Source organism: Suillus discolor (assembly GCF_016758755.1).
Source record: "Suillus discolor strain FC423 chromosome Unknown F5147scaffold_55, whole genome shotgun sequence".
Classification (NCBI taxonomy): domain Eukaryota; kingdom Fungi; phylum Basidiomycota; class Agaricomycetes; order Boletales; family Suillaceae; genus Suillus; species Suillus discolor.
Window position 1 is genome coordinate 74,317 of NW_024541302.1, and position 26,669 is coordinate 100,985.

Consider the following 26,669-nt stretch of genomic DNA (forward strand, 5'->3'; position numbering starts at 1 on the left):
AGGTCTGCTTGCCGTCGTTGCCCCAATAGCCTAAAAAGATAGTTGGAATGCTAGACAGATAGAACAAACGTGACACCGGGTTTGCCTCTTGACATCAGACACTCTCAGGCTGACAGATTGTCTAGAACATACTATTGGTTAACAATCTGATATCAGCTTATCATTTTCAACGAGTCATACCTTTGAGTCGACTGCATGCTTGCGAAAGACACTCAAGTATTGTCATTGGGCGCGCGCGAGGAGGCCCTGTCTATCTGAGACGTCTCTCGTAGAAATATACTGTACTGTGCGACGTGGACGGGAATGAGAGGTAGGATGGCGTGAAGTGCGCGTCATCCCAATAGATTGCATAGGTGTGGAGTCCTTAGGAGGAAGTAATACTAGTATCCTTGCATGACAGGCGGGCCATAGGCAAAGGCACGATGGTAGACCCTGGTTCAAATTTGACCCGATCAATGCGAAGAGCAGCAAGTGTCGTAGCATCATGAGATTGAGAAGGCCTTGCTATTCTCGTAAGATTGAGCTAGAATGCGCAACCGTTAACGCTACGATAAAGCGAGACGCCACCCCCTTCTGTAGCATCAAGCGTTTCCAGGTAGATCGTTCGTTAAGTCCACGTGGTATAGAATGGGTGAAATCAATCATAGGGACCAGTAATGGGCGGGCATGCAAGCCTTGTAGCAGACTGCAACCTGGATGTACAAACCCAAGGTGCAGAGAGCCTGAATGATGCTCAGACTGATCAGAAGGTTGTGAAGCGAGCAACGAATGTTATCCGCACCGCAGATTGGCCAATGTAACTTCGTTCACCACTCCAAGAAAGTTCAATGAAAAACATGAGTCTGCAGCCATGAGGCAATGGCTCGAAAGAGTGTGGATTTGATTGCCAACATAGACTGAGGCTGTGAGGCTGTGATAAAGAACTTCTATGGAACTATCACTGCGATGTCTACAGCTGCACAGCAAATCAGACGATTTGCAAGTATAGACCATCAAAAATAAATGATGTTATTCTGGTACCTCTATGCGGTGCGGTTGAACGCATCTTGATTAAGCTCTCTCAATGATGCATGATGTCTCGAATGACACTGACACGAAGTAAAACTGAATGTCAAAAGCACGTCACACGAAAAGACTGAACATCTATGAGTATCAAGTAGGAAACATTTGATTGAGATAACGACGAGAGACTTGCAATTGGACCGGTCGTGGCACCGTCTTGCACGTCACGCATCATTGCAAAACCTCTTTTTGGTTTCCTACTACACTCTCTCCAAGCCGACTCCCACTGATCTGCGAAACGATTGAAATGAACGCTTAACTTACGCGCGTTACGGACACTTACAACGCTTACGACTTCAGTAGCGCACTCAGGCGATTGGTGGAGATGTTGAACGCCAATATAACGCCACCAGGCAGCACTTCTCGGGAGTACTTGTGATCTAAGAGACCCTGGCCTAACAGCCTATTAGGTGAAGTTCGTCTTAGCCAGCCACGGATCCGAAATCAAACATGTCCAGTAAGTGTCAAGTCGGAAGGTATCCGATGAACCTAGGTGGTTCTTACGATACTACATTTTAGTTAAAAGCCCTCACAATTTTTACTAGAGGGTCCATAGCACCCAAATACCCACTGTGGTTTCCAACCATGCATCTCACACTCATCTTCACCACACTCGTTACATTCGCTGCTATTGCTGTGTCATATCCGACGCCAAAATTGGTCGAAACACGTACTTGTGAGAGGACTCGTGCCGTTCTTGTTGATGGGAGTGACGCTGACTCGGAGATGCTATGCAGCTCTGGATAAGCCCCAGGAGCTTAATCCTACCACAATTGATTATGATATTGGGATCATTGCTAGTGCCTTCAAACTTAGTACACCTGACTCGGTCAACTTTGGAGATACACTCGTGTCGCCTCGTTCCCTCAATTCTGATGCAAGCGGCGAAGCCAACCACAACGACGACATTGACAATGTCGTTCACAAGATAAGCTCCCAGGACTCTAAGTCCTCTGTCTCTCATTCAATCAATGAAAGGCAGGAAGAGGGCGAAGATGAAGGCGAAGTCGACGAAGAGGTCCATAAGTTCACCATCTCTCATTCGATCAATGAAAGGCAGGAGGACGGCGACGGCGACGGCGACGAAGAGGTTCATAAGTTCTCCATCTCTCATGCGATCAATGAAAGGCAGGAGGACGGCGACGGCGAAGGCGGCGAAGAGGTTCATAAGTTCTCCATCTCTCATGCGATCAATGAAAGGCAGGAGGACGGCGACGGCGAAGGCGGCGAAGAGGTTCATAAGTCCTCCGTCTCTCATTTAATCAATGAAAGGGACGACGCCGACGGTGGTGACGATGATGGCGACATGGCGCGCGAGGACGTTGGATCCCACCATGTTCACAAGAGAAGTAAGTCGTCACAGGCCTGGTGGATCACTATGTATAACACCTTGTCACATCAGAGGCTTTTGTTTACCGTCTCAAGGACGAGAAGCGCTACAACTAGGCAATATATCCGAGAGAGGTATTGCTTTTTTCTTCTTGCATTACTATGAAGTCTCATTGCTGTGTAGCTTTCGAATTAGGGAAGGTTTGCGAGAAGGGTATTGCTTTTAATACATCGTAGAGCTACAGTACTATCAGGGTGCAGACTAGCTCAGGTTGGTATGTTAAAATGGATTCTGATATCCTTATTATACGCACGAGAGTAGATGATTGAGGACGGACTCGGTCAATGAGCTTAGTGTCTCGGATAAGTATTTGTTGACAGTGACGTGTTCAATGTTGGCTGCGGGCACCAAGGGGCCCTTGTCCAACTGACTAGGTCTAAATTGAGATTCTAAATGCGCAATGCGTTTTCTTGCTATTGAGGCTGTACGCTAAGGATCGCCAATGAGTTGGTTCGGCGGCGCTTGCTAATATTTGTCCAACGAACAGTGTACGTACATTTTTAGCACACGAAGTAGAACAGAATGAGATTACGCCTCGCCGATCAGAAAAGCACTACCCTTCTCCAGCTGAGCGCTGAGGCCTGAGGACCGCAGTATATCATTATACAGGAATGTTGACTCACCTCTGGTGCCGTGTACACCTTCAATTTGACATAGTAACCCGCGAACCCTTTCCTTCGCGGCCGTTCCCTTTCAGATTTGCAAGTATAGACGATCAAAATCAGATGATGTTATTCTGGTACCTCTATGCGGTGCGGTTGGACGCATCTTAATTAAGCTCTCTCCATGTGGAACTCAAGTTACAGGGTGCATGTATTTGTAGCTAAATGCTGATGCATACGGACGAACGGCACGAATGGCTGTCGATCACAGCTCGGACATCACTTCTGCATTAAGAATGAGGGCTATTTACTATCTATCGTGTCCGACCCTTATTATGAATCTACAAATCGTATTTGAAAATGTCCTGTTTGATGTTCTCCAGAAAAACGGAGGTATAAACCAAACATATCAATCAACGGGAGGGAGAGGGAAATTTTGCTGAGGAATGCTATTATATATCGGACAGAGCTGCTTCGAAGCATCTAACGTTGATCGTCAGACACGGTTTGGTTCATAGTGCTCGGTGCTTACTATTGAGAGGCTGCGAAGCCGCAACATCTTCAGGAGCCTCTGCGAATACAATAGCCAGTCCGCTACGAATCCAATGATCAATTCGAGTCCAGGCTCAGTGAAAGGAGCAACTCACGCGGCTAGATGCCAATCGATATGGCTTCACAAAGACAAAAAGTCATCACCAGCTAAAAAGACATAGATACAAACAACACTTACCAATGTAACAGCCAAGGCCCAGGGTTGTCGGTGATGAACCGGATAGTCACACGATCACCAGTGTTGCCAGTGGTCACTGTATCGCGCATGACGGGGTCGACGTAGTTATAAGCGGTACTTCCAGCACTTCTGATAACAGCGAAACTGTGCTACAAACCAATTATGGTTAGTCCATCGAGTGTATGTAGATGACATGCCAAGACGTACCCCATGAAGATGGAATGGATGCTGTAAAGACATGTCAGCCAAGGATATACATGTCATTTTGAAATGGACTCACAGGACCCCCAGGGGAATTATCGGGATTGAACGTAAGTTCGATAACCTTATTCCGTGGCAGAGTGTATACGGAGCCGTTGGGCGCAAGATCCGCAGCCGTCATAGCACCGCTCAGTAACTGTAGTAGGACAGGGATACTAGGAGAAGTGTACTGGACGTTATTGATGAGAAAGTTGAAATTGGACAGATTTTTCCCAAGAACAAGGTCAAGTTTGACGTCTGGTTCCTGCAGTAAACGAGGCGAAGGCGGAGTTAGGGGGTGTAGGCTAGTCTCATTCAGAGCATCCCAGTCCGAGTTTGTCATGTTCTGGGGGTCTGCGTCGGGAGCACCTGCATATCGAAAGATAGCCGTGGCATTTGTACCCGCATCTGGATCGGCATGCACCCAGTAGTTGTCGATAGGCTGGTTCGTCTCAAGAATGAAGGAGTATCGTTGCGCAGCGTAGATCTGGATAGAGTCCACTACGAGCGGCTCGACGTATTGACCATCGACTTCGATGATGGTAAGATTATGGCTGTCGATCGAGAAAATGTAGTTGGGCTTGCACGCCATGTTCAGCAAGCGGAAACGATATCGCTTTCCTGGCTGAACGTCGATGACGGCGAAAGGCACATTTGGCCCTCCATCATAACGCCCGACACCGTTGATAAGCACTGAGTCGGCAGTCACTTGTCTCGGCACTAGAGGCGATGGCAAGTTATACCTACAAAGCAAGCCGAATTAATGACAAAAAAATGTATCAGCCTTTTCTTTTCTTACCAGTCCATCAATGTGATGATGCTAGATTCTTTACTCAAATGTCAGAATCACAACTCCGTTTCGTCGAACGCACTCACCGTCATCGATATCATACAATGAACTGTATGGGTCGTTGGGATTGTAGATGATCAGCGGACCTCGTAGACCGTCACAGTATTGCTCCTAAATTAGAATCAGTTTCCGACATCATGAATAAATCGAAGTACGTACTCCATAATGAGAGTGGTACCAGTATGTTCCCACTTGGTCGCTAGCATTGAAGTTATACAAAAAAGAGTGTCCCGGAGCGATCGGACATTGAGTAACAAATGACACGCCGTCCATTTGGTTGCTATGGTGCTGGAATAGTCCATGCCAGTGCTGTTTGCAACAGACATCATCGTAAGCTCCTATATGCATTTACCGGCTGGTACTCACAATACTTGTACTCGTTAGCATCGAATCGTTAGTCAATTGGTTCGTGACGTTGATCTTGAACGTATCCCCCTAATACACATGAGGTCAACCAAGAGTTTGCGCATGCAAAGTAGATGCTACCTTCTGAGCTACAATAGTGGGCCCGGGATGAGTGCCACCGGCAAGAACCCCTCTGTAATGGATTCAGTAATCAAATAGGTCGAAAATTAAGCAAACACTGACGATCTGGTGAACCCGTCTGGGGATACAATGCCATTGGCAATGACGAGGTCAGAAACTGGGCCAATAGTCACGGCACGACCCTGGAGGCATGCCAGAAGGCATATGAGTACATAGAGTTGGAACATGACTCGAAACTCGAGTCAATAGGAGGAGGATGATGATGAGCGAAATACATTGAATCCTCCAGCTTAAGTAGTGCTCCTCGTATCGCCCTCTAGATCAGAGAGTTGGTCTACATATCTTCCGATTCGTGGATCAAAATGATGAGGCAGTAAACCCCTGTGCTGGTACGTCCCAGCAGGTTCCCAGCTATAGGTCTCCACTGATCAACCCGAATGCACTACGGACTTTGTAGAATGGAAATTTTAATTACCTGTCAAAGGCACTCTCCGTCAGCGATACGCACACGTTTTGTGGATGTCGTTGGCCGGGGGCGTTGCAACGGATCACCTGAATAAGCATTGATGATTCGAGACGCAACTAGGCTGTCATGTCAATTATACCTACCGCCTTCAGACCTATTTTGGGCATGCAGGACACGACGGACCGCCTTGTATAATGCAACATGATCAAATCACTAGCCAAGCGATACCGGTAGTAGAAAATTTACATTTACATCAAGCCTCGGCAGAATTGTCAAAATAGCCCCGACCACAGATCTTCAAGACTTGGTCCCAGGCGCTGTAGCGATAAATTTGACAGTTGCCGAGTTCAAGACTGGTATGGAGATGGATCTGTTTATAAGCGGAGATCTTTGGTGCCGCAGCTACGTTGCATAGTAGCTGCCCAGTAAGTAACGTCAGATTGAATGAGCTCTGTAAGTAAAAGGTTGGCTTACAACAATTTTCAAGAGCGTGAGTAGCTGCTTCCTCCCGCGACATATCCCTGTTGCCGTGTAGAATGAACACCCGACAAACTGATGAGTCGAATCTAATTATACCTCCGCAGCTTAAAAACATACTGCAATCTAACAATATGTTATTGTTATAATTTGATTCGTTGGACCGCATTGCGGCGACGTCTTGGAGCTATCAAGTGCCTGTATAGGCACATGAATATTATCCATCCAAGGTTATTGAATCATGATGGCTGCTGAGCTCAGGCGACAGGTCTGCGACATTCTGGACCGCTATCAGGTGTTGCTGTGATTCCGCAGGTGCAGTTAATTTGAAAACGGAGGCTATAATTAATGTCATCGGTATAAATATAGAACCATGTTATAGTTGGTTGTAGACGCGATGCAATTTGAGTCATAAGCGCCTCATCGCATCAACGGAAGCAGGGGACTAAGTGATCGTCCACACTCAAGTAGGAATATCTTGCAAGCTATCTTGCAAACGGTGGCTGGGCCCTGAGCGGACATAAAATCACTGATGTTGGGTGAACGCTATAGGCAAATAGTTGAGAGCAGATAACAGTATAATTCAGGAAAGTACCAGAAAGGAATCGGCACCATTGACATGTGTGCACTGGAGTCAGCCGAGGCCGTGGCATACGATAAGTTAGCTGTACGGTACTGGATTGTTGAGGACGCGTTTGGTTCATTAAAGGTACATTGTATGTTGGACACATAGCGAGGTCATTAACGTACCATACCTGCTAGTAGGGCTCGAGGGCGAAGATCCCGTAGCGCACGATGAACCCAAGAGGAACGTCTATTAGGTTTGTTAATTATTGGAGAGGAAAAATAGCCAACTGGAATACCTACTGAGTCGAACCGGTGTCCATAATTATGCAGCTTAGCATTGGAGCTTTTTCAAATTATAGTATGGGCGCGCCCGTATTCCGAAATCGGGAATGGGTGGTCATGTCCTAAAATAAACACGACTCTTTGCACACATGTACAGGGGTTGTCGTGCATGCCATGAATTGTCGTCAACTGTATATCAAATACTGTGAGGAAATAACTTACTGCGACTTGACTGCGACGGGCTGAAGTTCACAAGTCCTTTGAAGTTGTGCTTGGCCAGGGATGACCGACATAGGAACTCGGCCAGAGAAGCCACGCATGCAAGCTGGCGGCGAGACATTACTACGAACATCAAAATGGTAAGCACGTGGCGTTTGGTGGACATCATTTGGGACACGACTCGAGACCGGCGAGCTGGTTGTCGATGACTAGGACTCGCAGCAGCCGGCACCAAATATTGTGCAGATCAGTGCTGTCTGTGAGTCAGAAAGACCGGTGCAGCTTAGATTCGCACGGCATAATGTCAACGGAAATTAAAGTTCACACCCAACGGTTTGTTGATTCCTATCATACAGGATCATTTACTAGCTAGCGTGCAGAGCTTACTACTAGTAGGAAACATCGTACAGTCGCGGCACGGGCAAGGTCCTATAAGCCAGTGTCAGCCATCCAATTCACCAACAGGAATCAATCACAAGTGATTCTTTCTCGGGAGAACGACACACAGTGACTGTATGGTATTCTCTCGAGATGGGAGTTACTTGGTGTACGGCCGCGGTTGTGGATAGTCACAGGTATCATTCCTGAGCGGTCTTACTAACTTTCATGTGCCTTTGTCAGGCCCTACCGTAGCCAAAGATCGATCAACTATGGTGTACCGACCTCATTTCTTCTTGACCTCATCCCAAATATTCTCGTCCGTTGTCTACGCTACCGCACTGGTAAGTCTCCTTCCACATCAAAACCATATTAATAACTCATCCAGTGACCTAAAACCAGTTCCGTCCGACCTGGCAGACGACAATGAGCACCACTCCCGTCAACCCGTTACCCACATTCGCCCTTCCTCCATCACATCTTCTCAGCTCCTCGACTTGGTATGATAATACGGGTGTGTACAAGAACACCAGGAATAGTGTTGCGATGTGAGAAGTCGCAGCAGCTGCGAGACACGAGATGCTGTCAGGTAAGTAACCCAATTTTCTCTGCATGAAGAAAGGTACTGACAAGATCAGTATTGCACTTGCAAAGGACGATAAGTACTGCTATCATATATGCGTCGTACTTGTAGAGGACGTAGAGTTTGGTGGGTGTACAGGTGCGCCCTATGACCTTACTACATGTATTGATGCTGACATTCTCTCGCAGCGTCTTGCATAAGACTTTGATTTATCGTCATTCTACACCACGTCGTCTCTAATCAATCATGCTGCAGGCGTCTTCAAATTGTCTTGTTACCAGGCAATGAGCTTCTTGCAGGCTTCGGAATCGCCCTCGCGTCCATGATTTGCAGCTGGAACTTCAGCTCGCACGCTAAATATTCCGCGCATCTGACTAGGTTCGTTTTATTGCATCCCCTTTTCAACTAACATATGAGTTGTTGGCCTGTGAATGAAGTTACGAGGTTTCGCTACTGCTCGGGTCTTGACGGGCTAACTGTACGCGCCCCGACCATGGCTATGGACTATGGCGGGCTATATCCCATAGAGCTCTGAAGAGTTGTTCATGGGCGCATCTAGTCTCAAGGTCTGTTCTGTTCCGTCGTATCACCGATCCCACAACAAAAACTCTTAAGTGTATGTACGCACCACTAGATTGCTAATACCAATCCTAGGCCTGACCTCTGCCATCCACGATCCAACCCAATTGTTTCTGGAGCCTAAAGTCCTATATCTATCGTTCTCTAACTATTTTCTTCTCCAGACTGTGGTGTGTGCAGACCTATTTACCTCCCCTACAGCCGAACAAGTCTCAATCGACGAATACACCTCTCCATCCGACATCACCTCTTCACATGGGGCATCCTAATCTACCCTCCATCTTCTCGACTCCTCACCAGCCTCTCTCACACCACTCATCCCTCCCTATGCAACACCAACATCAAACTGATCGATCGTTCGCGTTCCCAATCACAGGAAGAGTCAGAGAGACGGGATGTGATTTGCGATGCATGTAGAAGCTAGCAGCGATAGTTGTAACAACATGATGTACGGCTGTGCTTTAGTACAAATTGGAGTATCATGGCAAACATTGTGTGCTAGCAAAATCTGACTGGTACGTGACGAAATGAACTTGATAAGCCCTGGCCAAGACAAACACGTATGGTACGAATCATGTATAGTGTGGTGCGATATACGAGGGTATCATAACGAAAACAAAGTAGCCTCCTGTTCCCGACACATGTGCCAAGACGTGCCATGCGCAAGACGACTCAAATCGAACTGCGATGCACGATCGTGTATGACCAGTGTGTTTCCTGGGGCATACATCACCGGGTGAAAATTGAGTGGGATCCAGAGAAGAAGCCGCCCGTCAGGATGTACAACCCATCCATCCTCGTTCGCAGCAACAGAGACTGGGTTTGAGGAATCCTGGAGAAAGGAGGAAGGGGAATGAAGAGCATAGGATGGGTTAGGTGAAAAGCATATCACAGGCGCTTTGAAAGGGTGGGGTTGATTGAGAAATTCTATATCCCACACTCGGATTGTCTTGTCTTCTGAGCCAGACACAATGCGCCTGCTATCAGGTGAGATTGCGATGGAATAAACACCTCCGGTGTGCCCTTGGAAAATGGGATCCACTCCCTGGCCAGTCTTCATATCCCACACCCGGATCGTCTTGTCATCTGAAGTTGTGGGTAGCGAACTTTAGGATGGACTGGCGTCTACATGTTTGCGATGAGGATTTATAAACGTGCTGTTATCAACTGGTAGCCTGACCTATTAATAGCATGTCATCTCGAAGGCCGACCAGGCAAAAGGCTATTAGGAAACCTAGGCCTCACCGATCGATGCTTAGGTGCAAATATTCAAATACCGGGGCATGATCGAGTCCGAGTCACCTTCATTTATTTGTACATATTTAAGCTGATCTTTTGCTGTAAGTATCGCCATTCGCAGCGCGCCGTTTCTCCAAATCAGCCCATGCTCCGAATCCATGACCCGAAGCGACGCGAAGGCAAGATCTCTATGTGACGCATTGTTGCTACCGTCTGGCCACGTGATTTTGACGTGTCTTTGCCTGCTAAAATTTCAAAGCACACGTACGTTCATCCCTGACTAGAGACACAGTACGGAACCTATTCACTACGACTCAGAGCTAGCAAGGACAAAGCGGTGGCAAGCCTGAGAAGTGCGCAAAGAAGTCAAGAACCAGAACGCTTATTCTGCTGACAGCAGAGGTATGGTAAAGGTTACGGTAGGCTGCTACTAGTACGGTTGCCTGTACTACGCCTGTCCCGCATGAGGCCCACGACTGGATGTCGACCTAGCCTTCTCAAGTTCTCGTTGATGTCCAGTTGTTCGACCCTGGCTGATTGACCACGCACGTCAGATTCAGACAGCCTAGTATCCGCAGTTCGATTGTAAGTCGAGATAAATTTCAGTGATCTCTTGGTTCAATTTCCGTTTGTATCGCAGAGAGGCTCCACCATATGTATGGCATCAGGAAGTCTCGGTCGTCACGATCACCTAAGGTGGATACTGAGAGTGCTTCCTGGTGATTCCCGGTCGACTACTAATCTCTTTTATACTGTGTGGCCAATAGCTCAGGCTCATTCGAAATCGCCCACTTGCAACGGTGCAATATGGCAGCTCCGAGCGCTTCAGCGATTTCAAAGTTGCACCCGCAACCAGGTGCAGATGAGGCGACTCTCGCCAAGCTAGGATATAAGCAGGAATTTCGCAGGGAATTCACTCCGCTAGAGGTGAGCTTGATTTCAGACTCTTCCACGTACGCGACACAAGCTAACAATTGCAGGTGGCTGGACTTGCATTCAGCATCGTTGGAGTGGTTCCTTCTATAGCGTAAGCTGTCCTATGGCGCAAGCCAATCTAAATTGTATATCAATGACGAAAAATTGTTCAGCTCCGTGCTCTTCTATATAATACCAAACGGTGGACCTGTTGCGATGGTTTGGGGTGTAAGCTTTCATCACACGTGGAGATTGCTGTTTTGTAACGTCTCACCTTTCCTCTGCGCAGTGGGTATTTGCTTGCCCCTTTATTATGTGCACCGGGTTAGCGTTGGCAGAGCTCGCATCAGCAGCACCTACTTCTGGCGGCGTATGTCATCGACGCTGTCGCTGTTTCACACTTGACTGAACACAATCTAGCTATATTATTGGACTTACTCTCTCGCTTCTCCACGATGCCGCAATTTTCTGTCTTGGATAGTTGGCTGTAAGTCCTGCATTTCGATGCGACATGCAGCCAGTCCTGACCCATCTACAGATTCGAATACCATAGAGATGATCACGGGAGTTTGTAAGACGGGTTTCATTTTTTCAACAGTCTCCCCCTGATCACGCGTGCTAGCTTCCATAAACTGGGCCTGTGCAATTCAAATTACTGCAGCAATCAGTATTACCTCCTCTGACCAGACATATACGACTACCAACCAGCAGCTCTAGTAAGCTCATTCCCATACAGACACGACACTCTTCATATTGGTTGTTATAATGGTATATACGCAGCTTTGGGTTTGTCACAAGCTGTCATCGTGAGCCTCGGTACCAAAGTTTTGGCAAGGTTGCAGAGACTATTCACGTTGGTGAATGCAGCGTAGGTGTTGTAGAGTTCGTCCACGATCATTGTTTCAAATCCTCCAATAGCCTTTGCTTCATAATCATCATCGCGCTTCCGATCGCGACGCCACCGGATTATCGAAACAGCGCAAATTTTGCGCTAGGGGAATTCACCAACTGTATGTTTCATCGTCAAATTACGCTCGCAGCTCACAATTAGTTGTAGTGGCTGGCTGGCCATCCGTATTCGCATTTATTTTGAGCTTAATGGCTCCTCTTTATACAATAGGTTAGACCATATTCTCTCGAATCATTGCTTCATGACCATCTTTAACCCACCAGCGGGTTATGATACTAGCGTTCACATGAGTGAGGAGGCCTCAAATGCCGCTATGGCGATACCGTGGGCAATAGTAAGTGACACTAGAAATGATTAATTGTTGTATTTATCCCAGTCAGGTCAGTTCTATTGCCGTATCAGCTGTCCTTGGTTGCGGTATGTAAAATGGATGACATGTCACTCTCATCTTGATGACACATTCTAATCTAGGAGTCAACATCTCCCTTGCCTTTTGCATGGGCACTGATGTCGGCAGCCTCCTCAATAGCCCTATTGGCCAGCCTATGGCACAAATCTTATTCAATTCGCTCGGGCAGCAAAAAGCTCTGGCTCTATGGTGTCTTATTATTATAGCGGAGTACGTTTTAGTGCCGTGTAGCGTATTCCCAGCCTAACCATAGAGCAGGTACATCATGGCATCGAACTTCCTCCTGGTCGGCTCTCGCCAAACGTTTGCATTTGCTCGTGATGGAGCCATACCTTTTTCACGGTATTTATACCGGATCAATCGCTACACAGGAACACCCGTCAATACAGTGTGGTTCGAAATCATCTGCTCTCTGGCAATCGGACTTTTGTCGTTCATGAGCACCGAAGCCATCGATGCAGTATTCACAATTGCTATCACCGCGTCGTATATCGCCTACATAACGCCGATCACCAACCGCTTTGTGTTCCAGAATGATTTTAAACCCGGTCCGTTTTATCTGGGGAAACTGGTGGGTTAATCGGCGCGATGTATTCTTGAACTCATATGCCTCTGCAGAGCTTTCCGGTCTCTGTGATCGCTGTGACGTGGATGGCCTTCATGATCCTTGTTTTCTTCTTCCCCGCGATCCCGCAAACAACAGCACAGGAGATGAACTATACAGTTGTGGTACTTGGAGGGTTCATGTTTCTGGCGATTTCCTGGTATTATTTTCCGGTGTACGGAGGCGTACATTGGTACACTGGACCCATATCCAACTATACGCCGGCCATCAGAGGTGAAAACAAAGATGAAGATTCTATATCGGAGAGGAAGGAACATGATGCCGAGATCTATGTTTCAGTTGTGGATGTATAAGCAGTGTTCGTACAATACTGTTGTAAAGTCAACGGTATACAAAAATGACACATATGTATTCGACAGCATACAGTGTTGTATACAAACATAGAGTACGAGTTTTTCAAAATTTGGCCTCGCTGCCTTCGCTAGGACTTTGGAAAATTGGTTATGGAGGATTGCCATGACGTGTAAAACGCTCGACAAAAGTTTTAGTTTGCTGATGTCAGATGCCTCACACAGGACCAGTATAGTTGGTGCAAGTGTGGGTAGGCGACTAGTGCCAGTAGAGATGTTCGGATATTGGATTAAAGCGTGTATATTGACTAAATACTACGACGAACACTTTTGTATGTGTCCTTGAAATATACTCCGAAACACCAAATGAACTTGATCAATATCATCACGAAAGCGCGAATAAATAAAAGCAAATTTCCCTGCTCTCCTTGGAGACTAGAGAACCGTCAACTTCACAGCATCACATACTATTGCCAGTCGATATATGCACACGCTCTTGGAAAGCGATCGAGCTCATGCCGGTTGCTGTATCGGAGCCGGCCACGAGCTCAGCGTGATACATTCGAATGCTAAGAATCAGGTGTGGTCCCAGCACACAAATCTGCCCGATTAATAAATTTGGAACCTGAAACTTCAAGGCATTTTGGTCCTATAGAAACGATGAGCCATGGTCGCACGCAGAGGTCAGTAAAAGATTGACATACTACCGTTGAGAGTGCTGGAGAGAAATCAGATGCGAGCTGGAAGTAAGAAATAGCAACAAAGCTACCACCGCCAAAACTTCAGTAAGAGGTATGATAATCACACCACGAGCTCACCTCACAAAGTAGACCATGTGAGATTTCAGCAGTACCGTGAAACAGTCCCCGGTAATATTTCCTGTCGAATATTGTCGCAATTCGTTGAAGTGTTTTACAGCAATCCGGATTGCGAGACATAGTGCGAGGACCTCCCACACAGTTCCGAGTATCCAAATAATGAAATCCAGACGCACGCCATCGTCTCCAAAGTCAATCGAGCACTGATGAGTGCCGGAGAGAATGAGTTCCTCTGGTATTCATCAATGAATACTATGCACGTTTACTTTTATCCACAATCAAGCGTACCTCCTGAAACACGTAGGGTTACCATTAGAGTGGCCACTCCGTTGAAAATGTTGTCAGCCAGGAAGATGACACTGAGAAATACCAGGATCTTTCTGGATCCTTGATACATGGCATATAACCGAGTGATCATGACGACTTGCAACATGTTTCAGTTAAAGAAATGACTGTCGTAAGTGCCAAGCTCACCCCCCAGCATTATAAATACCGAAAGACTGATCCAAACCTGTACGTTGTACGAAATAACGCCTAACGGATCCAGTCGGTGACAAGCTTCGGGTACACACTCCGAATGGACTCACATCTGGGGCAGTATAGTGTAGCAGTCATTAATGAACTAAGAAGTTAGTAAAGAATCACACTGACCCCTACAGGACACCACGATCAATTAAAGGGGGATGGTAGGCATCTGTGCAGAAAACTCACTGTATCTGTTAGCGAGATGGTTGGAAGACAGCCTGTATGCTGTTGATTAGGAGAAGCGAAGGCAGCGAATATACAAAGGAGACATACTCCACACAGTCATACTGATTATGAGAGATAGACAATCAATACGACATCGATTGCTTAACCTTTCAAACATACACATTGCATAAGATTCCAAGGTAGCGCATCTAGGGTACGTTTAAGTCAGTTTAGCATGGAAACTACAACAAACAAGCCGCATACACCGAGATACAGAACTGTCATTAAGGACCAGCGTTGCCCCTGGAATTGAGTGTATTTTCATGTGTGTTCCTCTGACATGATACTCCACTCACCCAGATCAGTTCGACCTAGTGTAAAACCATTGTTAGCGAGATGCCCACCCCAGCCATAGCATCATGATTGACATACCTCCTGTCCGAAAGAAAGTGCTGAAATAGTAGTTCTAGGATATCAGCAGTCATTCAATATCATCATGCTCACCCCAATCATATGTCACTCCAACAAAAATGGCAACTGCAAAACCGCAGCTAAAGTTAGAATGAGTCAACTTCAATATTCAACTGCTCTCCACGAACCTACAAGATAACTGGAATAACGATATACGTTTATGGTCGGCCACAAAGTGGGATCGTTTGAGACTATGGTCATATTGGTAGAGAATGAGTACTAGTGTGGGTGAGAGGCAAACTTGGTGGACGTATGGCAATGAGAGTGACGGCGATACTAGAGTCATACCATAATCATGTGCTTTAATTACCAAAATGAGGTCGAGAAATTATATCCGTTCCTGCAGTGCGCATTACCCAAAGTAAGTATTTTCGTATGAATTCAATCCAGGTGCGTAACATAAATGTTGGTCGTGAAGCAGTCACTGTGCACAGTGTACTCTGCCTCCATCATCGGACTTTGTATCACATGCCAAAAATGGCAAGTACAGAATCCAGCTGGACAGTTCCTCAAAATAAATCAGCCAAAAGGCAAGCAATTTCCGTCTTTTTTTCACCATCCCTAAACATTCTTTCGGCAGGACCTCTCAGACTTACCATTACTAGATGATGAATTTTTTGATGTCAGTCCTCATCTAGGTTCATCTTGAAGCATGGCTGAACCCATCCCCAGATTTATCCGCCCCGCCGTCCCAACCACATTCCACACGGAATGTCACAGCGCTCTGCACCACGGTCTCGCATCATGGCGTTAGTAAATCGGCTACCATTTCGCAGGAAATCACCGCAAGCATACCCGTCAGCCGGACATCTCCACCACCCCCAAAAGGCACAATTCCTACAGCACCTTCCTTTCCGTCGGTCGATGCCCAGTCCGACCCAGCCACGAGTCGCAGCTGGGCACGCTACGGAGGTAAGCTGGATCTTATTGCTCCTTTCCTGTTTGAAGTTTAGCACTCTACAGCGTGTCGTTGTTATCTCCGTGCCCCATTACAGGAAAGCTAATGACACTCGACGGCCGCCTAGAGAAGAGCCTGTATTCCATGACACGGCACAAAGCGACACAACATCCGTGGTCTCTTACGCCGATTCACTCCCGAATGTGCATTGGCTCATGGCATTCCTCTGCTACCTCTCCTGCTGGCCTGATGGTAGACTGAGGACGCCTTCTCGATGGGACTTGGAGCCTACCCAGTCGTCACACCAGCATAATGGTGGCGATGCTCACGCTCGCGGATAGCTCATTGTGTTTTCACTTCTATCCACTTGCGTTACTTGAATTTCCACTGTGTCTGCATTGATTGTTTTGATCTCAACACTTCTATTACACGGATACCAAATTTGATGCCACGGTTGTACACCATCGTCGTTATGTACTTTTGGTCTATCGTAGAGATGGTTCTACACAAGCAGTTGTAGATGCTGATGTATCCTGACGTCCCGTTTATAATGCTCGAGTGGTATATAATATAGGTGTTGACGAAATACGAGATGCAGCCCATATCCTCTATGCACATAAAGGAAATGCCACCACAAAAAAGTACGTACATAAATCATATAAATCAAGGTGTCTGAGAAGCATGCTCCCAGCTCCCGTCTCCACTGCCGCTGCCGCTCCCAGGGCTTAAAGATCTTACATCGGGACTCGCATCATGCTCCCGTTGAGGCTCGTCTCTGTACACGGGGGCAGGGCCCGCAGCCGATGGCTCATCATCGTCCAAGAACCCAGAGTGAAACCCTACACCATGCAACCGAGTCTCCTCATCTGCATCCTCGTCATCCGACAGCTCCCCAAACGCATCATACAGCTCCTTGGCACGGGGCCTGCCTTGCCTTGAGACCGAGTTCATCTGCAGTTCATCGCCCGCACTAAGCGCAGCGTACGCCCGATGCTTCACGCGGCGTCTCCAGAAAAACACTGCTGCACCAACACCAAAGAGCACTACTGCGCCAATAGCGCCAAAGAACCATTTCTGGCTAGACACGAGGTTGGACATGTCTGAGAACCACCCTTCGTCTGGTGTGGGCGTCATCGTTGCGGTCGCGGGTACGGACGGGGATGGGAACGCAGGTTTGTTGGCTTCGCCTTCGGCAGTACCATGATCGTCTGGGAGACCAGAAGTAGGCTTAGGGTGGGATTTGCTTGATGTCGATGTGGGGATGTTAATTGCGTCGTCGTCAGCTGTGGAAGGAAGCTGATACTCTGAAAGCGGAAGAACGTAAGTTGTTAAGACACTGGGATCGATGGATGAGCCCCAGAACATGAGACGCCAGCCATGGAAAGTTCCGTTGTGCCCTTCGGATGATTGATCAGAGACCTTGAGCGTCCAGGTGCCAACCGCATTTTCACCCCTGCGAAAACACTTAACAACCTCGAATGAGTCTTGTGAAACACAACAATCATACCAGTGCTTGACGGACATAAATCTCCACCCTCTAAAACCAGTCCTGTCGTGGTCGCCATCCCGCTTAGCTGCAAGAACGCTGCGTACCCCACCAGGGCTCGTAAGCTCGACTTCGACATCCCCGCGCTTGGTGTGCGATATCCACACTCTAACTGTCACGTGCTCCAACCCCTCAAAGTTGTGCGTGTCAAGCATGTCTTGCGTCACCGTGAACGAGCTCGTGATACCTCCAGGGACAATCAACTGCCCGCCTTCCATGTCACCATCCTCCGTGAGCAAGGTACCGTTGTTGATCTGCACAGCAGGAGGGTGGAAGCGCGCTTGCGGTTTCACAAGCTGCCAATCCTGTGCTGCTTGAATATAGGCGTAGGCATTGAGCTGCCCGAAACCGTATTTGTACGAGTACATCTGTCCAGAAGCCATGGGTTCCCAGTCAGGATCCTCAGGGTTTATCATCTGGGCAGTTTTCACGCAAATATGTTGTATGTCTCGCCATGTCAGGTCAGGCCTGTCATGAAAAAAAAATCATCAATGTAAGTCCTGTGAAGAAATAAAAGTCTCACCGAACTTGAAGTACCAAAGCAAATACACCAGCCGCATTGGGGGCGGCAGCGGAGGTACCACCGTGATTGTTGGAACATTTATCATTGGTGTCAGTAGTGACCTTCGAATAACTTCAGTTGGCTTCGACACGCGGAATCGCAGGCTTACAATATGTTGACCGCTCCCTGAGCTGTATGCTACAACCATATTGGCAGAGCAGGGTTCAGAATAATATGGATGTAGGCCTTTAAAGTCTACGGCTGAGACTGTGACGGAGTATATGCTATTGGTGTACCCATCGAAATTGCATTGGTCTCCATGTGCAGCCCCGTTTCCGCTGGCAAAAACATATATTGAACCTTTCCCTTCCCTACCGTTTTGTATACCATTTACAAAAGCTTTTTCGATGATATATTCCGGCGCTTCCATCGACTTGCCATCATCAGGCGGTCCCCAACTGCAACTAAAGATGGACACATTGTGCAAGCCGTAGTTCAAGGCAGCCGCCTCGTCGGCGTCGGTTATAGGTCCAGATAATATGCGCACGCCGGCAACTTTTGACTTGTAAGCGAGTCCGACGCCGCAGACATCGTTTTTGACTGCGGCGATCTGGCCAGCACAGCGCGTGCCATGATTATCATTAGAAAGAACTGGGGTGGGCAAATCGGTATGGTCGTTGAAGTCGTATGAATTGTCAGCATCCTTTAAGAAAGTCAGTGCCAAAATGAATCACACAGAGTATAGCGCACGAAGTTTTCAGCCAAGTCTCGACTCCGGTAGTCCAATCCATCATCCACCAACGAAGTAATGATACCTTCCCCCGTGATGCCCATTTCCCACACACCCGTCACGTTCATCATATGCTCGGGGTATTGGTCGTTAACGATATGCCATTGTTGTGTAAATAGGGGGTCCACAAATCCAAGTCGTTCTGCAATGATCTCAGAGGCTTTCGGTTGAGGGTCGCCGGGATTCACGGGAGGTGGTGCACGTTCTAGGAAAGAGCCGTCTCGCTTTGTCCGTTGGCGGGGTATCTGGGGCGATAAATATTTTATAGACGATAATATGCGATGTGCACGGGCTTGGCGACCCGCCCGCGGATATAGACTACTGGAATGGGCTGCAAGGTCGGCCAAATCCTCGAACTTGCCAAGGACTCCGTCTGATACTGTCCTTGGAGAAACGCTGGATATGAGTTTTGCGGAGCGCACGAGCCATATGTTTCGCAATTCTCCGACCTGTTCGACGAGTTCCACTCCAAGTTCTTCGGTGCATTCATTTAGAGTTGCACCTGCGGAAGGGTAATGCTCGAGTACATAATAATCGTGTGTTGTATAAGAGCGCTTGGCTGGCTGTGAAGCGCAGATGCATTGCTGAATCAAAAAAGCTAGAAGAAGCTGGAGGGGCAGTCGCATGACAGTTGTCAGCAACTGGGAATGACGGCGAGCGATTTTGCTAGCGACTATCTCGGATAATTATACTTTGCCACGTGCCAGTGGCAACAAAGCGCAAACAGAAGATCAGCCCTCGGTCGACCCCCCAAATCATCCTGTTTTGTTACTAAACTTTTCGGTTAAGTATAGATCCCTTAGTAGTTGGTATTTGTTACTCCTGAGCCTTTATCTTCGTACGGGGACCCACCAAGCATAATTTATGTCGAAGAAGCGGCACTTTGGGCCCATGTCTTCCCGCACATCATCCTCGAAAACGGCCTCGAAGAGGGTTGCAGAGCATGAGCCCCAGTCCTCACGCGTCGGAAAGAAAAGAAGGAAGAGGTTACTTTCACGCGTAGTAAGCTAGCCACTCCATGTCATCAAGCTGATATAAAAAGGTGGTCGTGAGCAGGTTGATTCAGACGCATCAGAGGAATTAACCCTCGTTGTACGCAACTCGTCCGTGCTCAATGACTCGGAGGTGGCACAGCCACCACAACAGCAATCTGAACCAAAGGAACTCGCATCACCTGAAGGCACGTCTATCTAAATATCTCGCATCATCTCCTTCACATTCGTTTTAGAAACGCTGATTTATGTCCCTCCTGACGACGAATACGACGAGGACGAGAACTTTCAGGTCATAGGCGAAACCGACCCCACTGAACAGTCTGACTGTGGCAATTCTGAGGGTGTTCCCGTACGCATATTAACAGATTTCGCCATATACGAGTGCGCAAAACAACAGCTAGTGCCTATTGGTGAGCTACTTAACGTCAACCTTGCGGTGAACAACGAGATGTACCGTGCCTCGGGTTTTGTGAAATCTCATATGGATGTCGATGAATACTATGATGATAACTACGACGATGAGGATAACAGGAATGGTATGTCTGACGACGAGGATTGCCTCCAACGGATTCGTTTGACAGAGATCCGGAAGTTCACGATTCACGACATACGACAGCGTTCTAGAGAACTCGATGAGTAAGTATTTATCTATGATACTGATGTAGTTTGCAACTGATTTGGAAATATCCAGCAAGTTTTATATTCTAACGGAACATGCTTGGTATATTCTCCACCTTCCTTCAGAACAATATGCCCCCTTCTTTCGTGGCTTGTGGCTCAGGCATCGAGTCGCCCATCTCCTCGTGTCTATGGCCCTGGCTAGCCCACGGTTGACTTATGAAGACTTTGTTTCTTCCCTTCACATAACTCCTGACTCGCCCGATGAAGTTTCTGTTGCATTAACCATCATCGGGCGTGAGCTCAATGAGAATGACTTACAGTCTGCCGACATTGTATGTATATCTATGTTTCCTGTTGTTGCATCAGTCTCTGACTGTCGAACAGAAATCTTATGTTTTTGCAACACTCGACGAGCTTCGCGATGACGGAATCTACGTTGCGCGCACACCGGCAGTGAAGGACATTGTCGGGCAAGAAATGTCTTATCACTTGATGGAGGCAACTGCTCCCTCCTCCCGTTCGCGTACCCAGCGCCCGCCCCAGAGTCGTTCTTCGAGTTCCGGTAATATCGAGAAAGAAGTTCTTAAGCACAGGAACAAAACCGTCGCAACACCCGGCGTCGGAAGGGTCGCACAACGATTATTCGAAAATATCAAGGTTGCTGGAAAGCTCATGGACGAGGACATGCATGCATCGGACGACGTGCCACGGCATCCCTCTATAATACACGCCGCCAACCCGAACTCTGTGCAGTGGCTGGACCCTGTGGATGACCGTCCTGGCTTTTACGTTTCTGTTCTTGTAGATGAAGTAAAGTATTCAGTAAGTTCTTTTTTGCTTCTCTACAAAAATGTTTTATTTGCCTCAGGTCGGAGATGCTGTCATGGTCGTACCTGGAGAAGACGAGGATACTGCCCGTGCGAAATCCTACAAGTACCAGCCCTCTCAGTCGACGAACAAACTCGCAAATGACTATTGGTGGGTTGCGACCTTGTGCTCCTGCTATGTCATTTGTGATTATTTTACCTCAAAAGGTTTTGTATGATTCGGTACTTCTTCGAAGACGAGGGCGTCAAGAAGTTCCATGCACAGTGGTTCACACACAGCTCAAAGACTCTCCTCCAAGAAGCAGGACATCCACATGCGCTTTACCTGATGCTCTCCGAATGCAGTGACGTCGAAATTGACGCCATATCACAAAAATGTAATGTCCGTGAATTGCCAATGGACAGTTTTCAGCCAGATGAGTCAACTCTCGATGACGACAATGACTTTCACTATGGGTATGCAGCCTCTTTCAGCGGTGCTTCGTGTGACACTGAGCACGGCCCCGCAGACTTATGTTCAACAGCCTCGAGTCCAGTTTCGTTCGGCTTTCAGACTTGGAAACTCAAACACTTCTCAGCTTCTGTGACGACCATAAGCAGTGCCTCGCCTGCGGTCACAAGGAACGCGTATTGAATTTCACTGATTCACGAGCCCTTCGAGATGGCTTCTCTCATAATGATGTCAACTATCATAAGGGTGACTTCGCGTATATCTCAACGGGCCCTAATAGTGTCTATCAGATTGGTCAGATCGAGGACTTCAAAATTAAGAGGGGCAGGTGCATTGAAGTCATCACTCGACTCTTTGGGCGTTATAATGATGTTGCCCGGGAAGTCGGCCGTGGTATTGATAAAACAAAAGGAGCCACTTCTGACGACGTAAGGCACCACCTGCACCCTACTTTGTCCTTTTAACTCATGATTTGTAGCGGCGCTTGTTCCATTCGAAGAGCCAGGAGAAAACAAGACCTGATGATATCCGCGGACAGTGTTTCGTCATTCATGAAACAGACGATACCGCTATCGATGCATGGGTCACTCACGACGATCACTACTACGTGAACGAGTGCGCCGATTCCCTCGACGTTCGTACGTTCGATGACCTAAACCCATGGTCAGGAAATGAATTCCGGCACTGCGCTCAATGCCACAAAGAGCACGAAGCTAATTTAGTACGCCGGGCTCAACAATTGCAGAGGTTCGGCCCGCTTCGAGGGCTGGAACTTTTTGCTGGTTTGACTTTATCTTTTGTCGTTGCGACTGATTTTGACATGTACTCGAAGGTGCGGGTGGCCTTGGAACCGGATTGGATATGTCTGGCTTTGTGGAGACAAGATACGCAGTTGAGTTTTCTCCAGGAGCAGCGAGGACTTACAAGTCGGTGTGCGTTTCATGCTCGACGCGCTTGTGTTGATGTTGTCTCAGGCAAAATCACCCTAATGTGACGGTGTACAATCAATGCACGAACGTATGCCTCCAGCACGCTATTGACGTCGCAGATGGGAAGAATCCTCGCCCTATCCAAGCTTTAGGAGATAAGAAGCGCCTACCTTCAATGCCTAAGCCGGGTGAAGTTGATTTTATTTATGGCGGTGCGTAATGATTCACGTCATCAGTGGTGATGTTTATCGTCTTTACTAGGTCCGCCATGTCAATCCTTCTCAAAGATGAATCACGCGAAGGTAAGGTTCAAAAACGTTTCCATACATCGTAGTGACAATCTTGTTCCTAGAGAGAAGACGATATACGGTGAACACGACGTGCGATTGGTGTGTGTCTGTACTAAACGATATACTGCAGGTCTACGCTTGTCTGCAACATGATCGCATACGTAGAGTTTTACCGTCCGATGTACTTCCTCTTGGAGAACGTTGGTGGAATCCTGGAGCATGCACTAAAGGGAAAAACTGTTGCTTCGGGCGTCGTGAAATTCATCATCGCCGCCCTCCTTGCCTTAAAGTATAATTTGATACATTTGCACTGTTCGATGCTGATCTTTTTGCAGCTACCAAATCGAATATAATGTTCTTCATGCAGGAAACTATGGCGCGCCTCAAGCACGCAAGAGAGTTCTGTTTGTGGCGGCCAGGCAAGGTGTTCCCCTACCCGATTTCCCGATCCCGACACATGTCTTTCCGCACGCAAGAGTACAGCGCGTCAAGTTGCCTACTGGTGCATACTTAGCACCTGTTTCACGCTTGAAGTACGGCGATAACAACACTGACCTCTCCGCTCCGCTACCTTTCGTCACAATTCATGAAGCCATTGGTGATTTGGTATGGTTTTCAGAAATCCCCCTTTTGATAACATATATTCACTTCAGCCTATTTTGTAGCCTCCGTTCGACTGGTATGCACTGTTTCAAAATTTTGGAACCTGATTTATTCGAACTTGCATCCAGGGTTAACCCACACACCAAAATCTCGAAAACTGCTGCTGACAGAGCGGTGGAGCGCAAGCGTAAAGATGAGCTTGGGATTCCATCTTTTTCACCGCTGCATTCTGCAAGAACTTCAGAGGACCCATACGCTGGTTATTCTAGACCATGTCAATATCCTAGTGGGCCACTATCCCGTTACCAGAAGCTCATGCGACAAGGTAGCGAAAAGCTTCAATACCATTATACGAAACGCTTCAACGATATTATCATTGAACGGTACGTTTTTGCTGTCTATCCTGGATTGGTTCCCACTGAACCCCGAATTCAGAACTGTAAACGTGCCTCTGAGAGCAGGAGCTAATCATTTTGGTAAGTCAAGCTACATGATTTCTGGCTGTGTGGAATTCACTGTGAAGGCCATAGACCTGCCAAAGGAGCTGCACACTGGGCTCTCGAGGCACGAGAACGCTAGGACGAAATACAAAGGCGAGACGCGATGCGTTCATATTCACACGTATTGGCTGATCCTTCGACAGCCGTCTATCAGCGGCTGGATGCAAACATGTTCTTCTCGACTGCACTGACCACAGTGCTACCAAATAATAAGGGTGGTCAAGTACTGCATCCTTCTGTATGCATTCTAGTTATTATGTTATCGTTGCTTGGAATCTGACTGCTTAACACTTTGTATGTCAGCAAAAACGCATCCTTACGGTCCGCGAATGTGCACGTGCGCAAGGATTCCCAGATTACTACGAATTCGTCTCGGTGAACAAGGACAAGATGTCAAAGGCTATCGATGATGTAAGCCTTTGTTGCGGCGCGTCGTTCTACATCTGACATGTTTACAGCAATTCAGACAAATCGGTAATGCAGTACCTACATCGCTAGCTTCGGCTCTCGGGAAGGCTTTTGGTGGAGCGCTGTCCAAAATGTGGGATGCAGAACCTAGCAGAGATGCGAGCCCGATTCTATGATGGCATTGATAGAAGTTTGAGCATGCGTGTACTAGTCTCTCGTTATCGCTGACGGCCGATTATACCTTAGTAATACCCGGGTTCATAATACCTTCGGCGCGTGTGTGTTATAGATGCGTAGCTGTTACGTGGTGCACGTTGATCATATGGAAACCTAATGGAATGAGTAGAGTTGTGGAAATCAGGAGGGGTGCTTCCCCCGTCACAATGAATGGACCAGCGTGCTGCCAATGTCTAAAAGCTCCAAGCGGTGATTCGTTCCCAACTGGTTTGCACTGATTCGGACAGTCTCACCAAGGCGTCAATGCTTCTTATCCACCCTCAAAATAATATATTGATCGCATTAACGCATTAACTGCTCTCAGGCCGCTCTAACAACAATGCAGTGCCATATCGAAGGTTCCCTAATCAAAACATCATGATTTATTTCCTGTCGACTCCTCAGGATCGTACTCTCGGCCCACGCAAGGTCCCCATCAGAGATGTCTTCGCAACATCAGATAAATATGTAAGTTTCATTGAGCTTCTCCATGCAGCTTGATGACACTGGCTTGTAGCGCATCTCTGGTACTATCAGCGGGAAGAGTGAATTTAGCGCAGCCACCCAGAAAACAAGCTCACGCTTCTACCACTGGTATCAATGAGCTACCGAAAGGTACAAGATTCTGGTATTGTAGGGGTCGAGCCGCACCTGTGGGTGCGGTGGGGTTAGGCACTCAGGTAATATAGTGCAGTCCGCTGAGCCCAGACGTTTTAAAAGCGGAGATCTTTGTGTACACCTGCAAAATCACTCACAGTCATCAATTTGTATGCAGCTCCAGGCTAATCATATGGATTACGAGTCGTCTCCCTAAAAAGGCTGGTATGACGTGCGCGAGAAGGCCGGTTGGTTGCACCTACATAGTGTCGCGATGTTTCTGGGTCATGTGATTGCGACGTGCATCCGAGCCGGGGAAAGTTTACCAATGATATGGATAGAATCAGACAGCTGACCATATCTTTCTCGTAGCCGCAGCCGTGGCATATCATTATGAGCCACAACCTAGCTTGTTTTCGAAAAACAGAGCGGACTTATGGCGAAGAGTAGGAAATTCAGACCTATCGACGACGATGCGGACGGAACGCAGCCGACAGGCACGGTAACTCTTTGATATGTGGAAGGTGCAAAGAAGTTCCCCTGGCCGATACAGATATGAAGAAACCACATCAACTGAAATCAGGAATTGGGAAAGCAGATACCGTTCCTGCAACGAAGATGCACCCCGGGCGAGACCTGAAAGGGTCGATACAAACCTGAGAGTCTTGGCAGCCTGATCAGTTATACAAGGAGCGCTGGAATGCGAGCAAAACACCCACTGTCATATTCTATTAGAATAACAGTTGACTCCTTCCAAAAGTCGAAAGTTATGAATCACTGATAGCGCATTACAGAAACAAAACTTGGGGTGTCCGAGGATCAGCCAACCATGGTGGCACGGACAGATACTGCCACGTTGTGAGCAAGAACTTTTTGGGTGTAAGGATAAAACACGTACAGCGAGGCACATGTACGAATCCAATCGCAACCTGGTAGAGATCATGATCACTGCTCACCGTGGCGATGCATCTAAGTCACTGCCTATACCCAACTGCTACGGCGCGGGGCCCGCAACACTCATCACCAAAATTCCTCAAGTCTGAAATTACCTTATGCGGACACTTTCCCGCGCCACAATCTTTTACGGACTGATGACGCGATGACGATTGATGGCAGGTTCAACAACACTCCCTCAGACATACCTCAACACCCTCCTAAACGCGTAAGGCTGCCATCAGTCTGACGTGCCCCTGGTAAGTTCAGATTTCCCCTGATATG

At 47.6% G+C, this 26,669-nt stretch overlaps 9 protein-coding genes across 9 annotated transcripts; 5 read left to right on the forward strand and 4 right to left on the reverse strand.

The window, feature by feature from the left end:
- Nucleotides 1–1,276: 1,276 nt before the first annotated feature.
- On the forward strand, nucleotides 1,277–2,588 carry F5147DRAFT_762927 (uncharacterized protein). The gene is made up of 4 exons (XM_041440605.1): nucleotides 1,277–1,519; nucleotides 1,800–2,411; nucleotides 2,465–2,526; nucleotides 2,576–2,588. Exons 1-3 carry the CDS (start codon nucleotides 1,513–1,515, stop codon nucleotides 2,506–2,508), a joined length of 663 nt encoding a protein of 220 aa, XP_041289417.1. The 5' UTR covers nucleotides 1,277–1,512; the 3' UTR covers nucleotides 2,509–2,526; nucleotides 2,576–2,588.
- Nucleotides 2,589–3,463: 875 nt separating this feature from the next.
- F5147DRAFT_777064 (laccase) lies at nucleotides 3,464–5,587 on the reverse strand (the record flags this gene model as incomplete). Its single annotated transcript, XM_041441931.1, has 12 exons — nucleotides 3,464–3,537; nucleotides 3,587–3,648; nucleotides 3,702–3,725; nucleotides 3,785–3,933; nucleotides 3,992–4,012; nucleotides 4,065–4,767; nucleotides 4,824–4,851; nucleotides 4,901–4,985; nucleotides 5,034–5,183; nucleotides 5,241–5,309; nucleotides 5,361–5,412; nucleotides 5,463–5,587. The coding sequence occupies 12 exons, from the start codon at nucleotides 5,585–5,587 to the stop codon at nucleotides 3,464–3,466; spliced, it is 1,542 nt and encodes a 513-aa protein (XP_041289418.1).
- Nucleotides 5,588–7,267: 1,680 nt separating this feature from the next.
- F5147DRAFT_710699 (uncharacterized protein) lies at nucleotides 7,268–7,641 on the reverse strand (the record flags this gene model as incomplete). Its single annotated transcript, XM_041438288.1, has 2 exons — nucleotides 7,375–7,641; nucleotides 7,268–7,341 (listed from the first exon to the last, which is right to left on the reverse strand). Exons 1-2 carry the CDS (start codon nucleotides 7,538–7,540, stop codon nucleotides 7,268–7,270), a joined length of 240 nt encoding a protein of 79 aa, XP_041289419.1. The 5' UTR covers nucleotides 7,541–7,641.
- Nucleotides 7,642–8,021: 380 nt separating this feature from the next.
- F5147DRAFT_777065 (uncharacterized protein) lies at nucleotides 8,022–8,301 on the forward strand (the record flags this gene model as incomplete). Its single annotated transcript, XM_041441932.1, has 2 exons — nucleotides 8,022–8,093; nucleotides 8,152–8,301. The coding sequence occupies 2 exons, from the start codon at nucleotides 8,022–8,024 to the stop codon at nucleotides 8,299–8,301; spliced, it is 222 nt and encodes a 73-aa protein (XP_041289420.1).
- Nucleotides 8,302–9,422: 1,121 nt separating this feature from the next.
- F5147DRAFT_327705 (uncharacterized protein) lies at nucleotides 9,423–10,171 on the reverse strand. The gene has a single exon (XM_041429239.1). It carries the CDS (start codon nucleotides 9,969–9,971, stop codon nucleotides 9,516–9,518), a length of 456 nt encoding a protein of 151 aa, XP_041289421.1. The 5' UTR covers nucleotides 9,972–10,171; the 3' UTR covers nucleotides 9,423–9,515.
- A 433-nt stretch (nucleotides 10,172–10,604) lies between these two features.
- F5147DRAFT_754632 (amino acid permease-domain-containing protein) lies at nucleotides 10,605–13,482 on the forward strand. The gene is made up of 16 exons (XM_041440294.1): nucleotides 10,605–10,735; nucleotides 10,791–11,077; nucleotides 11,131–11,177; nucleotides 11,239–11,293; nucleotides 11,355–11,435; nucleotides 11,486–11,552; nucleotides 11,604–11,636; nucleotides 11,688–11,781; nucleotides 11,984–12,075; nucleotides 12,123–12,185; nucleotides 12,239–12,309; nucleotides 12,356–12,392; nucleotides 12,447–12,594; nucleotides 12,643–12,955; nucleotides 13,003–13,307; nucleotides 13,369–13,482. The coding sequence occupies exons 2-15, from the start codon at nucleotides 10,958–10,960 to the stop codon at nucleotides 13,300–13,302; spliced, it is 1,521 nt and encodes a 506-aa protein (XP_041289422.1). The 5' UTR covers nucleotides 10,605–10,735; nucleotides 10,791–10,957; the 3' UTR covers nucleotides 13,303–13,307; nucleotides 13,369–13,482.
- A 2,326-nt stretch (nucleotides 13,483–15,808) lies between these two features.
- F5147DRAFT_327818 (uncharacterized protein) lies at nucleotides 15,809–16,678 on the forward strand. The gene is made up of 3 exons (XM_041429241.1): nucleotides 15,809–15,900; nucleotides 15,951–16,190; nucleotides 16,242–16,678. Exons 2-3 carry the CDS (start codon nucleotides 15,990–15,992, stop codon nucleotides 16,515–16,517), a joined length of 477 nt encoding a protein of 158 aa, XP_041289423.1. The 5' UTR covers nucleotides 15,809–15,900; nucleotides 15,951–15,989; the 3' UTR covers nucleotides 16,518–16,678.
- On the reverse strand, nucleotides 16,679–19,659 carry F5147DRAFT_327815 (peptidase S8/S53 domain-containing protein). The gene is made up of 5 exons (XM_041429240.1): nucleotides 18,975–19,659; nucleotides 18,394–18,927; nucleotides 18,246–18,346; nucleotides 17,684–18,190; nucleotides 16,679–17,629 (listed from the first exon to the last, which is right to left on the reverse strand). The coding sequence occupies exons 1-5, from the start codon at nucleotides 19,638–19,640 to the stop codon at nucleotides 16,840–16,842; spliced, it is 2,598 nt and encodes an 865-aa protein (XP_041289424.1). The 5' UTR covers nucleotides 19,641–19,659; the 3' UTR covers nucleotides 16,679–16,839.
- Nucleotides 19,660–19,784: 125 nt separating this feature from the next.
- Nucleotides 19,785–24,998, forward strand: F5147DRAFT_640297 (S-adenosyl-L-methionine-dependent methyltransferase). The gene is made up of 22 exons (XM_041433025.1): nucleotides 19,785–20,016; nucleotides 20,068–20,194; nucleotides 20,243–20,645; nucleotides 20,701–20,962; nucleotides 21,015–21,452; nucleotides 21,499–21,608; nucleotides 21,665–21,913; nucleotides 21,967–22,336; nucleotides 22,387–22,690; nucleotides 22,741–22,834; nucleotides 22,883–23,049; nucleotides 23,099–23,139; nucleotides 23,190–23,206; nucleotides 23,258–23,416; nucleotides 23,463–23,733; nucleotides 23,793–23,806; nucleotides 23,859–24,113; nucleotides 24,166–24,206; nucleotides 24,261–24,323; nucleotides 24,374–24,468; nucleotides 24,534–24,641; nucleotides 24,689–24,998. Exons 1-22 carry the CDS (start codon nucleotides 19,879–19,881, stop codon nucleotides 24,812–24,814), a joined length of 3,852 nt encoding a protein of 1,283 aa, XP_041289425.1. The 5' UTR covers nucleotides 19,785–19,878; the 3' UTR covers nucleotides 24,815–24,998.
- The last annotated feature ends 1,671 nt before the right edge of the window (nucleotides 24,999–26,669 follow it).

Excerpts from the sequence above, each read along its gene's own strand:
- F5147DRAFT_762927 (XM_041440605.1), top strand. Across the intron at positions 2,412-2,464 it reads CCACCATGTTCACAAGAGAA|AGGCTTTTGTTTACCGTCTC; the intron begins GTAAGTCGTCAC and ends TTGTCACATCAG.
- F5147DRAFT_327705 (XM_041429239.1), bottom strand. The coding sequence starts at position 9,971 with ATGAAGACTGGCCAGGGAGTGGATCCCATTTTCCAAGGGCACACCGGA.
- F5147DRAFT_754632 (XM_041440294.1), top strand. The coding sequence starts at position 10,958 with ATGGCAGCTCCGAGCGCTTCAGCGATTTCAAAGTTGCACCCGCAACCA. Across the intron at positions 11,078-11,130 it reads GGGAATTCACTCCGCTAGAG|GTGGCTGGACTTGCATTCAG; the intron begins GTGAGCTTGATT and ends TAACAATTGCAG. Across the intron at positions 12,076-12,122 it reads GCTAGGGGAATTCACCAACT|TGGCTGGCTGGCCATCCGTA; the intron begins GTATGTTTCATC and ends AATTAGTTGTAG.
- F5147DRAFT_327818 (XM_041429241.1), top strand. The coding sequence starts at position 15,990 with ATGTCACAGCGCTCTGCACCACGGTCTCGCATCATGGCGTTAGTAAAT. Across the intron at positions 16,191-16,241 it reads CAGCTGGGCACGCTACGGAG|CGTGTCGTTGTTATCTCCGT; the intron begins GTAAGCTGGATC and ends AGCACTCTACAG.
- F5147DRAFT_327815 (XM_041429240.1), bottom strand. The coding sequence starts at position 19,640 with ATGCGACTGCCCCTCCAGCTTCTTCTAGCTTTTTTGATTCAGCAATGC. Across the intron at positions 18,191-18,245 it reads GCTTTGGTACTTCAAGTTCG|GCCTGACCTGACATGGCGAG; the intron begins GTGAGACTTTTA and ends TTTTCATGACAG. Across the intron at positions 17,630-17,683 it reads TTTATGTCCGTCAAGCACTG|GGGTGAAAATGCGGTTGGCA; the intron begins GTATGATTGTTG and ends GTGTTTTCGCAG.
- F5147DRAFT_640297 (XM_041433025.1), top strand. The coding sequence starts at position 19,879 with ATGTCGAAGAAGCGGCACTTTGGGCCCATGTCTTCCCGCACATCATCC. Across the intron at positions 20,963-21,014 it reads ACTTACAGTCTGCCGACATT|AAATCTTATGTTTTTGCAAC; the intron begins GTATGTATATCT and ends ACTGTCGAACAG. Across the intron at positions 21,914-21,966 it reads GACAATGACTTTCACTATGG|ACTTATGTTCAACAGCCTCG; the intron begins GTATGCAGCCTC and ends ACGGCCCCGCAG.